The 13,374-nt window shown below is 39.9% G+C and overlaps 1 protein-coding gene across 2 annotated transcripts in view; it reads left to right on the top strand.

Moving 5' to 3' along the window:
• Window positions 1–12,967, top strand: part of wdr7 (WD repeat domain 7) — a 106,438-nt gene extending 93,471 nt beyond the window's left edge. The window contains exons 26-30 of one of the 2 annotated variants that reach the window (XM_084572726.1): window positions 233–382; window positions 582–664; window positions 1,195–1,294; window positions 7,743–7,847; window positions 9,355–12,967. In XM_084572726.1, the coding sequence (XP_084428852.1) occupies window positions 233–382; window positions 582–664; window positions 1,195–1,294; window positions 7,743–7,847; window positions 9,355–9,558 (642 nt within the window). In that variant the 3' untranslated portion in view covers window positions 9,559–12,967. Of the gene's footprint in view, window positions 1–232; window positions 383–581; window positions 665–1,194; window positions 1,295–1,428; window positions 1,546–7,742; window positions 7,848–9,354 lie in introns of those variants that run through there. The other variant, XM_084572727.1, reaches the window with a different exon arrangement.
• The last annotated feature ends 407 nt before the right edge of the window (window positions 12,968–13,374 follow it).

A 13,374-nucleotide genomic window follows, 5' to 3' on the forward strand; every position in this document is an offset into this window, starting at 1 on the left:
GTTCAAATTATCTTCACCAACCTCAAGACGGCAGCATCAAAGGGTCCTCAGCTAACACTTCTGACATATTTTTATATATATTCTGTGTTTTTCTGTGCCCTGCCAGACATATTGCTAGACATACACACTATAAAAACTAATGGTTTCAGCGGTTTTGTGTTGTGCCTTTCATACACATAAATTAAGTTCCTCCCCTAGTAATAACAGATTTGTATCTTTCATTCCTTTCCAGGTTCATCGGTACAACGCAGCTCAGGCTAACTCTCAGTCGCAGCAGAATGTTCACACCACCACGCTGGCCAGGGCCAAGACTGAGATCCTGCGAGTGATTGACATCCTGATAGAGAAGATGCCTGGAGATGTCGTGGACCTGCTGGTTGAAGTAAACAAAATGACACAAGATGTTATATTTGTTATTAAAAATGCCACAGTAAAAGCATGTTCAACAATAACTTGTACCACAATCCTGCTAAAGGAGAAGGAGACTTGCATGTTTGGTTTTTTACCAAGGTTACAACGCCACGGTGTTTTCTTTTTCCATAGCTACAATAAAAAAGTCTGCTCCTTCTCTTCTATTTCAGGTGATGGATATCATCATGTACTGCATTGAAGGTTCTCTGGTGAAGAAGAAGGGACTGCAGGAATGTTTCCCGGCTATTTGCAAGTAAGTGTGCATGTGTGTGGCAACAAGCAACAAGCACCCCGCGCTATTTCCTTTTAAGGTCCATTGAGGTCCATGACTAACTGTGTGCCAACATTAAAGATCAGAGGTCAACTCACAGGTGACGGATAGCAGCCTCCGCAAGCTCTGTGGGAGTGTTTGTGAATATATTAATATGCAATGATGTCTTTTTTGTCATTCTTCACTGCCTGTCTGTTCAGAGTATATTGGCATAAACCTCCTTTAGCTACTTTGGTCTTTTCATGTATACAAATTCTAATTTTGTTCAAGATGAAATTTCTAAATTTCAAATATTTGCATCAGGCGTGTTGCTGTGTACTTAGAATGAATAGAATTCATCTGTGCATTTAAAGATGTCAGTTTATATCTACAGCCAGACTATACAATAGTTTTTTGTGGCTTTGTTTAATATTAACCCCATTTGTTCATTCTTTCCCTTGTGAAATTATTTGCCAAACAGCGAAGCTCTGCACAGCTGAATATTAATGTTTGCTTGTTGTCCACCTGTCCAGGTTTTACATGGTTGGTTACTGTGACCGCAGTCACCGCATTGCAGTCGGAGCTCGCCAGGGTTCAGTGGCCCTCTACGACGTTCGTACTGGGAAATGCCAGGTACATTCCTCGCCTCTCATCCCAACAGCACTGTCATTCGATCGCAACAGTTTGGGATAAATATGAGTAAAGTCAGTTTTTCACCTGCTTCTGTCTATTCACTATATCCATCCATCCATCTTTTCATTCCACAGTCTTTTTGTCTATCCTCCACTCTATCATCTCTACTCATACATGAATCAACTCATCCTCCATCCAACCATCCGTACAGATATTTATCCACCCATTTTTAACATTGAATCTTCCATATGGTACTGTATATACAGTATTCACCTCCTTTTTTGTTATGTCATCCCTCCATCCATCACTGAACCGATCATCTATTAATGCATTTGGTGATCCATTTTCACTTCCCTTGGTTCTTTCCACGAATTTCCGTCCTTCCACAAAAGGACACAGCAATGAGAAGAGTGTAGAAGAAGAGATGAGAGGAAGCAAGAGGAGGAGCTCAAAACAGTGGGTGTAAATATGGCTAAATGAGAGGGGAGGAGAAAAGAAAGAGGAAAGGAGGAGAGGAGTTTTGTTGCTTCGACTATTTTCCTTCTCTGTAATTGATTAATGATGAAGCGATGGCTCTCTTAATCATGTTTTTGTCTTAGCCCACATCTGTGTTTGATTGTGTGTGAGATGGCGAGGTATATGTGTTTGTGTGTATTTCCTGTGTGTGTGTGTGTGTGTGTGTTGGTAATTTGCTGTGTATTGATTTGCAGTAACCTGAGCAGTCTAGTCTTGTGGATGGGGGGTAATTTATATCTGATAACGGCGTGGCCTTGTTCACCCAACATCTAGTTTGCTTGTGAGCAAGCACATATGTGTGTTTAGGTGTTTGTGTGTTTGTGTGCATGGTGTAAAGGTGGGAGTAACACAAGTGTTTTATTTGCAGTAATTAACACTTAATAGATAATGGTTCTGCAGGAACTGTGTGTGTCTGCTGGAAGTGTTCCATTTCAAGTGTAACAGAAATCTCTTGTCTTTAATAACAGAGTTCAAAATCTATAAGATTGTATTAGTTCTGATTAATCTTATTGATTAATATTCTGTAAAGTCTACCCGTTATGTTAAAAAACAAATAGTATGTAGGGTGCCATATTTTTTAACAGATTTTAACTGACATCTCACAGCACCCAAATATACCACTGTTATACTGCTACTATCTGGTTATGCATAGCCGATCACTGTTTCACATTTAGGCCCTGGTGAGACTATTGACATCTGTCCTGGGCATTCCAATCGCAAGTGGCCAGCTTGGATCACATTAAAGGCTGCCTACTCTGCAGGAGTTTTGCCTCATTCATTCACCCCCCCCCCAAAAAAAAAGAACAGAACCACTATTATATACGAAAAGATAAAGCACCATTCATAACTAATGAGACCCTTTTAAAGTATTATGTCTTTGTAACTGTTATCTAAACAAGAAATAACAAAATAAAAGAACATTAGGGTGGAGATGAATAAATAAATAAATAATAGCATGTGCTTTCAGTGAGAGACAGAGAGAGGGAGAGAGAGTTCACAGCTTGTTCCACAATATAAATCATTTCCCCACGTCATGACTCGTCCACTTGTGATCAGATTGCCCTGGTGAGAGGTTAATGCAAAGTCTGAATGGGACCTTAGCCATGCAAGCATCTTAGAAACTTCTCAAACTCTTGAGTAACATAAACCTTGGGTAAAAAATATTTCAAAGCAATTTGTTAAGGGTCAGTGTCAAATCTGTGTAATGAGCCTTGCCTCGACTGTGGCACATTTATTGCTCTGTGGAAATTTAAGAAAAGATGTTTCTACCTTTCTGTGATTCTATGTGATATCATACATTACAATTAGTGTGTGTGCAGTTCAAAGCAGGGTTTTTTACTCAGATATGGGAATTGAGAAATGCTAAGTAATTGGTTTGACTTGCTTAGGCCGGTATATTAAAAGGAGATGAGGCGAAAGAAGGAGGAAGAAGATCAGAACAAAAAGAGGAGAGAATGCTTTAAGGAGGAAGATGCATTAAAGCATGTAGAAGAGGAAGGAGGAGAGTAGAGCCAGTTTTTGTTCATAATCCGTGTGTGTGTGTGTCCAACCATAGCTAGCTAGTCCCTGCATGACCATCTGCCACAGCTTTGATCAGCCTCTGTGAACAGCCCTTTGTCAGCAGCATTACTCTGTGATTGTGTGAGCGCGTGTGTGCGCGCATCCAGCTGCTTGCTTTGCTTCTTTAACAGACTCTACTGAGTCTACTAATTGAACACAAAGAAACAATTTGACTGATCTTTCTCTCTGCATCTGTTTCTTTGTGGAACCGGAGGAAACATGTAGCTCTGCCTGAGAGTTTGCATCTCCTGCTGTATATCCCATTGCAAGCCACCAGTGCAGCTAGCTTTAACCTGAATGCAGAGGGGATTTAGGGGGTTTTGAATAAACTCATATAATAAATGATTTTATACCCAGTTGTTAGCATTGTCAGCACTGAAACAAATATTATTTTTCCGCCGTTTCTGACTGTCGCTGGATCTCTACTCAGTTCTTGGCTCTGTTGGCATTCACTATTACAGTCAACCGACAAATTGTCTGCACCAGATGTTAGTGGTATAGCATTCTGTAGTAAAATCAACAAACACAGTGGTAATAAGTTAAAATGGACTGAACAAAAAGTTGTAGAGCAAGACTATGGCTTGACACCCACCTTTCTCACAGTACAAAATGAATCAAATTTATGAACACATGTAAAATTCAGCTAAAGGTTAGCCATATCCACATATACATCCGTTTACAGTAGACAGTTGCAAATTCACTAATGCAATAATATCTATAGTCTATAGTTATAGCTACCTGCTGTGGTATTTACCGTATCTGCATTTTTTGCTTTGTTGCATAATATTCCTTCACACGTGATGGTAGGTTTAAGGACTACCGGTCTAAATCAGAGGGAATAGACAAATGAAACGGGATGAAGCATCTTTGTCTCTGACACACCCACACACAAACACGCACAAACCCACACACCCAGTTGTGTCCCTAGGCATCAGGTGTATTGAAGTACAGAGTGCTGTAAATGGTTTCAGTGTGCTTCACTGCTCTCTGATAGGCTGATTGATTTGGTAGGCAGTCCACTGTGACACAAACACACACACACACACTGATCATAATATATATGAAAGCATCAATGTTTAATGCACATTAAACAGTTGTACTCTGCTTGTTTCTCTCTACAGTACATTAAGGGTTTTTATTTCTTTTTATTCTCTCTTTAACCATGTTGTGCTCTGGGAGCATTTAAATGTTTATTTTGAAACAAATGATTGGTTAATGGATTTATTCAAGGCATTTAGACTTGTATCTATTCACCACATTATAATAGTTTGATTGCCAAGTTCTGAGCTTCACATAGTGCTGCCAACTGACAGATATAAAGTCGGACCTGTTCAGTGTGGGCGTTGGACGCCTTGTCGCCACTCCTGTTTGTGATTGTTGTGGACAAGATTTAAATGTGTTGCCATGGTGAGGAAGGCCTTCGCAGACTGGAGATTGGGAGATTAAATCTCAAATCTCTGCTTTTTATGGCTGCTGTTGTCCTTCTGGCACCATCACGGGACGGCTTCCGGCGCTTGAATGATGTGCGGGCAAGTGCAGTGTGGTTGGGATGTCGATCCAAATGTGAGGCGGTGGTTTTCTCTTGGAAAAGGACGGTAGGTTCTCTTCAGGTGAAAGGGATAGAGGCCGACTTAGGGAGAGGGGTGATGGAGAGGTTGTGTGGAGCTTCTACAGTGATGCAGTTGCTTTACCATGCTGTTGTGGTGAAGATGAGATGAAATTCAACTGCCAAAGGAATGGAACAAATACACATTTCTAGATTAGCAGGTACCTTTTTCTTAGAAATTGTATGCTGTGTGTTGTTTCATCCTTATTGGCTTCTCATTGAGTATTCTTGAGATGACGTTTACTGACAAACTGTATCCATTCTTTCTGCCTTTCAATCATTTTTTCTTTAACAACAGCTGTGATTGGAAATAAGATTTTGTATCTATCCAAAGAGAGTAGAAATATATCAAAATAATTCAGCTTGTCTCTCAGCCAACACTGCTGGAGTCTAATAGGATTTCCCCTAAAAGGAGGAGGAAGAGAACGAATTAAAAAGATGAGATTTTCATTTCATTGTGTTATTATTATTATTGTTTCTTCAGCTTTAATCATCACAGACGGGTTATTATTTTAGGGTCTAGGTGCCCAAGGCGACGTGTATTAATCTCATCTCGAGGTTAGAGTTTGTAATCTCAGTCGCAGGCAGAGGCGGGGCCAGGGCCGGGATTTCTGGGAGGGCGTTTATTGCGTTAGACGCCCTGCATCTGGTCGGGCATTTTATTGTGTTACATACGGCGTAGCAGCGCCTTATTTTGTCCCCTGAGTTCTGGAGGCGCATGGCAGCATCTGTCGGACCAGAGGCAGCCTCTCACCTGATGGAATTATCTCATCCCCAAACCAAACAGTTACTATCAAGGAAAATGTGGGTGACGCGACGCATTTATCTGAAGCGCCACGAGGAGATTTCTACAGACCAAAATTAGTTTTTATCTGGACTTCATAACAGAACACAGTTGTGTTTTTTAAGCGTGGCTCTGAGCCTTCAGCTATTACTGCAGTTTATCACCATCACCAGTAGTCCAGATATTGACTGTGATGTCTTGTTGTTTCGAGTTTGGAAAGCCCACAGGTCTTCTGAGATGTTGAGATGCTCATGCACGGCTTTTGTTGGCCCTTTCATTTTTACAAAGCATGCTTGCTGTTGTGTCTCTGTTTAGAGAATTCGAGTTTGGAATTTTTTGGGATTTTCTCTAATGGAAATTTTCAGTATTTATGCCAGTTTTGTTAGATTGAAGAATTTTTGCATCAATGTTTTGAAATTTTACCATTGTACCCATTGTACTTAGTAGAGATTTAATAACTTAACAATGACATTCACAATTCAACTAACTCATCAATTAGACTAACCAATAGCTAGCCAGCTACTCCTAGGGAGTGGTATCAAACTTACTAGCTGATAAGTAGTAGACATTCACAAAGCATTTTATTAAGAATACTTTTATATGTGCTTATTGAAGCAAATATCTGATCAATCAGCCAGTCATATTGCAGCAGTTCAGTGTATAGCATTCAAATCGTGGACTTGAGTTAATGTTCTCATCAAACACCAGAATGAGGAAGAAGTTCTGATGACTTTGAGCGTGGCTTTATTTGGGTATCTCTGCTGAAAACTGCTGATATCCTGAAGGTTCTCAGTCATCCTGGTCATGGTATATCCAAAAAACATTTAAGAAACTGGCCTTGTAGAGCTTCTTGAAGACGTTTCACCGCTCATCAATGGCAGGTAAGTATCTAGCCGTTAATAGGTGCTAGTCGTGCCAGTTTCTGGTCGTTAAAAGAAACAAGTCAAGTTTCTGATGGGTTTCACTCACAGATGTTCCTATTTGAACTCAACTCCCCATCAGTCCCTTAGAATTGAAGAAGCTACGCGGATGAATGGAGAAACATCTTCAAAAAACTACAAGTCCAGTTGCTTTTCTTAAACGTTTTTTGGATATGCTGATATCTTAGGGTTCACTCTCAGCCAAGAACAGAAACCTGAGGCTGCAGCAGGCACATGCTTCCCAAAAATTGAAGGTGAAGAATAGTTAAAGGTTGGTCTGATTATCTGCTGACGCTGCAGATGTTAGGATCAGAATTTGACATCAGCCTTAACGGTTTTTTAGCCTCTTTTAGGTAATGGTTAGAGCAGATATATACAGTATTAGTGTTGTATTACAGTACAGTGCACTAGCTGACTGACTTTACATAGAAGGTATTTGATAGTGTTTAACATTCTTGTTCTCACTAAACTGTTTCAAATAATATCTCTGTGACATTTCTCTACCATCGATTTGGTTTTCATACCTTGTTTTAGCCATATTTAGTTCTACTCTAAATGTTTTTGTAAAGCTCGGTTGATTGCTGTATCTGTCAATATTATTTCATTAATATATTGTTTTGGAGGATAACTCAAGCTTTATGGTTTCATTTCCTAATTGACATCTACAGCCTTCACCATCGCACCAACACACCACTCACAGCTCCCAGATAAACTCAATAAATTGTTTAACCATTTTCAACAAGTCAAAAAGTCATTTTATTTTAAATCACAAGTTTATTATTTAGTAGTTATACTAAATATAGTAGTAGTAGGATGTAAGAGGTGACAGTTGTTTGCTTTTTCCTTTAACTTTCAGTCTTCTTTTCTTATTTCCAATTTCTGAGCTTTTTCCTTTTTAAACGGTATAATGCAAAAACAGTTTATGCTGAAGGACTTGTCCATAGACGTTTGTGGAGTTTTGATTTTTTCAGTAGGGTTCATCTTCTCCAAAAGTTCCTCCTTCATTGCTTTACAGTTGTTTTCACATGCTTTAAAAGATCCTCCATCTCGTTCTCTCTATAGAACATCCATGGTCACAAGGGCCCTATCACGGCGGTGTCATTTGCCCCCGATGGCCGTTACCTGGCCACCTACTCCAACGCTGACAGCCACATCTCCTTTTGGCAGGTAAGAGGCACACAGAAATACAAATACATACCCTTGAAGTCAATATATTTAGGCCTTCTCCTTTAAAAGTAAACACAGGTGGATTTATATGATTGCCTGAAATTAAATTCCAGCAACTTTTGTAGATTTGAGTGTGTCACAGCCTTAAGATGACTACCTGCTTACTGTTTACACTGGAGCTGAGTCCAAACTAACTCATCATTCAACCTTTTTAACAAGTAAATATGTGATTTGGGGATTTGGTTGTTAGAAAGGTCTTATCTTGTAGACTCTGTCCTTGCTATGTATGTGTTAGATACCTTTCTACAGCAGAAAATAGCAGATATGCTGCAATTATACTGTATGTACTATATAACCACTATATACAGTGTGAACCATATACAGTGGTCTATACATTCTACTTGTATGTATTACATTATATTCTCATCTTTCTTCACTATACTGTACATTCACAAACTAAATACATTACATTTAAATAAGAAGACCTACGAGTAGCACTGAAAAAAAAAAAACAATAACACAAAGTTAGGTGGTCGATCGCATCCAAAACTACGACACACACACAGATGGACACACACTTCTTACCTTCTTCCCAGAACTGTTATTTTGAGTGAAAGGTCTTTACGACCTCTGACATGACTGTCTGTGGACACACACACACATACTAATGGCATTACTGTAAGCATAAACCACTGCTAGCGCGCCGGCAAGACGGCTGCTGTGGTAATGAGCTGGCAGACACTCTGTCGGTGTGTGTTAGAGGGAGGGGCACGGTTGTCTCAGGAAACGATAGAGTTTCTACCCGCTGTGTTTTTCCTACACACACACACACATTTTGTGTAGCTGTTTCCAGTTTCAGGCCCTGTCTTTAAGGTTTGCAGGTTAATCCATAGGTATTTCTTCTCACATGTCTTTAGAGACTTCAGCACAGAGTTTTAGGCTATAGTTTCTATTATTTGTTGTTTTTTTCCCAAAAAAATTTAAATAATTCAAATTAACAAAAAGTAATCTTCATAAGAGTACCGAATTGGAAACGACATTCAGTGGACAACTCCTCATGTCAGAAATGTTATGCTCATTTTCCCTATTGTTCTATAGGTGCAGTGTTTGTCCGTTGAGAAGTTTCTCTGTGCTTACCTGAAATCTGACTCAATTCTTATTAGACTAAAAGTCTGGTAACTCTCTGTTTGGAATGCAGAAAACAGTACCTCTGCACACAATTGGAGAGTCCTCCAACCAATCAGAGCCATAAACTAATTCAACTCCACTGCGCTCAGGATATTCCAGTCAGAATTTGTTTGCAGCAAATCATGAAACTGGAAGACTTTATTCCACCACAAGGGAAATTGCTTGCTGGACTGAGAATGGTATTAAATCCAAAGCTATTGAACGCGTGGATTCACGTCACTCTGGACTTTATTTTGACATTTTACAGGCTGTGACAAACTGACTAGCCAAGGATTGATCGTGTGAATGTGCCCTTTCATATTTTGTCGGTCCTCCTCAGATGAACACCAGTCTGCTGGGCAGCATCGGGATGTTGAACTCGGCCCCTCAGCTCCGCTGCATCAAGACATACCAGGTTCCCCCCGTGCAGCCGGCGTCCCCGGGCTCCCAGAATCACCTCAAGCTCGCCCGCCTCATCTGGACCTCCAACCGCAACGTCATCCTGATGGCCCACGATGGCAAGGAGCATCGCTTCATGGTCTAAACTGACAGACCTGGGCCGTGTTTTAGAGTTTTGCTGTGAGGGGGGATTCTGGGAAGTTGCAGCCTGGTTTCACCCAGAGGTTACTTTAGTTTTAGCTTCCAACATGTGTTCTGAGCTGCAATGTCTTACAAGGAGTCATAGAAGAGAATTAACAGGAGCAAGGCTGATATTTCACGTTCAAGTGTTATTTACTGAGACTCACTCTTTTTCTTTTTTTCTTTTTTAACATATTTTATGTGAAAAATCTGAAGGTATCAAACTGCAGCTGCACCAGAAAAGTCCAACATCGGTTCAGGTTTGGACTGTTTGTGTTTTATGTGTGAGGAAACATTATTATAGGTTGTGATAGGAGGCTTGTTTACAACATTTCTTTTTTTTTCTGTATGTAACAGATCTTCAAACTGTTTCCATTTATTTAAACTTAGGTTTTGACTCTCTAGTTCCTATTTTAGGCATCTTAATATTAAACGTTTTTACTTATTGTAGATGTTTTTGAATTTAATTTGCAGAAACACTGATTAAAACATGACTGTAATATTATGGAGGAGATTCTAAAATGAATTTTTCGGTCTCGTTGTCGGAATGATTCATTTGTAAGAGACTGTTTGTCCACGCTGGCCTGTTGAAGGCCGTGGTTTACTCCCACCTCTCCCAGACCGGTACACGCTTTTCACATTTCAAACTGCATAAATGTGTGTGAGTGAGTTCTGCGGCGCTTGCTTTTACTTTTGTGACACCTTGGAAGCTTTTCCATCGTCTCGGAGCTTCACACTGAAATGCATGTGTATGTGTTAGCACCCAAGTGTATTTTTCGCTGTTAAATACACATTCTCACCTCTGGTGGACTGCTGGTCCTAAAAGCACCATCCCAGTAAACTTTTTAGGTGCTGGTGGTGTAGCAGTGCTCACTACTGATCTGTTAAAATAAACCATCAAAGGACTCAAACTAGAACATATTGTGTTTTGGTCACATATGAACTGTATGTTGATTTGTTTTCTACATTTTTGTCTTCCATTTCTTTACGTTGACTTTCTTTAGCAAACGTTTAGAGGTAGTTTCAACTGTCAAGTGGTTATTTTAGCAGATCATTCCTCTTATTTTTCCCTCTAGTGCTGTAAAAGCCTTCCTAGAGGTTTATACATTTGAAGGAAATTCTTCTGTCTTAGTTTTTTGCTCGATTGTGCGTTTCTTTGCAGATGACGACGCTTTCTATTTGAGTGATCGATGTAACCGCGTCCCTTCTTGCGGCTTTCCTCTTACATTCCTCATTCCCCCACCTGACTTTTAGAACAACGTTTCTCAGTCTAAACGTGTACATATTCAATGTGTGTATCAGAACTGCTGCGCCACGTATGTAGTCTGCTAATCTTGTACAGTTGAGTGTTGATGCTGTTCGGTGTAATTATTTTGTGGCTTGCGTAACTGTCCGTCTGGCACTGACTAGTTCTTCCAATAAGTGAATTTCTTTTAGCCACAATGATTTTGTTTTGGTTTTAACCAGAAGAATCATCAGATCAGATTTGTTAAAATACCAGAAGAGAAGGATTTATTTTTTGCTGTATAAACATTGCTGTCATTCTTTATTAATAACGGAGGGTTGAACAAAGCTTATTGGTCTGGAGCTAAGTACACCCGTCACTTCTTATGAGGAATGCTATCAAATGTCATAGTGTACAGTATGTGTTTAAACAGTAACATTACAAGAGCTGTATATCTTGATTTTGCTGTCCTACAGTGGGATTAGTGTTCTCCAAGGTGTCAGTACACCCAGACACCACGGTTAGGTGTAGTTATAGATGTCTTTTTAGCATTATTTATGGTTGATGACACTTTGTTTTGCACATTATCACCTTAAATATTGGTCTGGACCTTCTTGCTTTAAAATGTTAGTTGTGGTAGAGTTTTATGCAAAGAGAGAGAATTATATAAAGTTATATATATATATATATACTGTATAATGATTTATAGGGTTACAATTTTTGTGATTCTTAGTGGCTGAAAAGTTAGATGAGTTTAGTTTCAGGCACACTCGCTTTGCTTATACATTTCTCCCTCTTCACTTCCACTCCTTTCCTCCTCTTCTCTGCCCTCCTTCCTGTCCTTTCCCCATCTCCTGCCAGTTTCATTAGTGCTGTCAAAAAGCTTCTAACACCGTTACGCACCTGTAAACCGGAGCGTGTCAAAGCTTTTCACAAGTTCTTCCTGCTCGCCCTCCCTCTCCCCAAAACAAAAATAAATAAATAATAAAAAGCGTCTCCTCTGACGGATTTCTGGAAACACACACACACACGCGCGTCAAGCCGAGCAGGTCCTGACAGCTTTGAGATCTTAATCTTTAGTTTCCTCCGCCACTCTTAACAGTTTGCGAAAATATGTTTTGGCCACGTCTCGGGGGAGGAAGGGTGAGAAAATAAAGGAGGTGGAGAGGAAACTGAAGAGTAAGTAACAAGTGAGGAAGATCAGGTCATCCACCCAGAAAAGAAAAAAAAAAAAAGATCTGCGGTAAAGGTAGTGAACCAAAATGTCTGAAAAACCTCCTGGGGTTTTCCACAAGAGAAAAAAGACAGGGTAATAAAAAAAAGAAATGTCTCCGTAACTGAAAATGTCCAGAACAGCAGATGTTGAAATTGATCTCCTTTCCCGTCTTTCTTATGTGGAGCTGATCACTTCATGAAGTCCCTCAGTTTTCATTCTGCGACCACACATCTCCAAACTATGATCATGCTTCTAACTCATTTTTATATATGTATGTATGTATTTATTGTTTACAGTAACCTAGATATTTAAGCCAGTGTGTGTGTGATGTACTGCATGTAAATGAGCTTCCCTTGATGTAACAGAGCAGATTGGATCTAGCGTGCACCATATAAACATGTGTTGTGTTCAAATGTGTCGTTGTTGTTGTCGATGATTGTGTCTAATAAAGATGAAAATGAGAAGGTGTTTCTGTTGTATCCTCTGCCTTCTGCTCTTTCATCTAACATTTGGCATATACAGTACCACTGGAAAGTTCAGACATGCACACTTATTTTTCACTTTTCAATAAAAATGCATAGTATGGATTTTGTAGAACACAGAAGGGAAAGCCAGTGTTGTATTTGCTTCCCACATACTGTACGCTGAGAACCTGTTGCTTTTCCTTTACTCTGCAACCCAACTAATCCAAAACCATCTCTGCTGGGTTTAGGTCAATAACTAACGGTGGAGGCCAGGTCGTTGGATGCAACTCAGGCTCGCAAACTGTCCTCACAGAGCTCTATGTAGTGTTGCCCTGAATTCTGAATAAATCTCCAACAGTGTTGTAAAGAGCACCTCCTCCATGTTTCGTGTTGAGAAGTGTATAGAAATCATCCAGTCACATTTTTCCACGACTGCTTTCCACAATAAAAGGCTCTCTGCTTGCTACTCAAGTTCTTTTAATGTGATCCAGCAGCAGTGTTTGACATTAGCAGAACTTTTTACTCTTCTCATATCACCAGCAACAAGTGATGAAGACTATGAAGAAATACACTGATAATAACATAACATTATTATTACATCACCATCCTAATATTGTGTAGGTCTCCCTTGTGCCTCCAAAACAGTTGTGACTCATCAGAAAATGGACATGGGCCTTCTTAGGGTGTCCTGTGGTGTCTGGCAACAGAATGTTGTTAGTGGGGGCCTTTGGGTCCTATGGGTTGAGGGACGGGGCCTCTGTGGATCATCCCACAGATACTTGATCAGTTTGGGATCTAGTGAATTTGGAGGCCAGGTCAACACCTTGTGCTGTTCTTCATGTTTTTTAGTTGTTCCTAAACTGTTCTTGTGTGTGT

This window comes from Chelon labrosus (genome assembly GCF_963514085.1).
Source record: "Chelon labrosus genome assembly, chromosome: 22".
In the NCBI taxonomy this organism is placed as follows: Eukaryota; Metazoa; Chordata; class Actinopteri; order Mugiliformes; family Mugilidae; genus Chelon; species Chelon labrosus.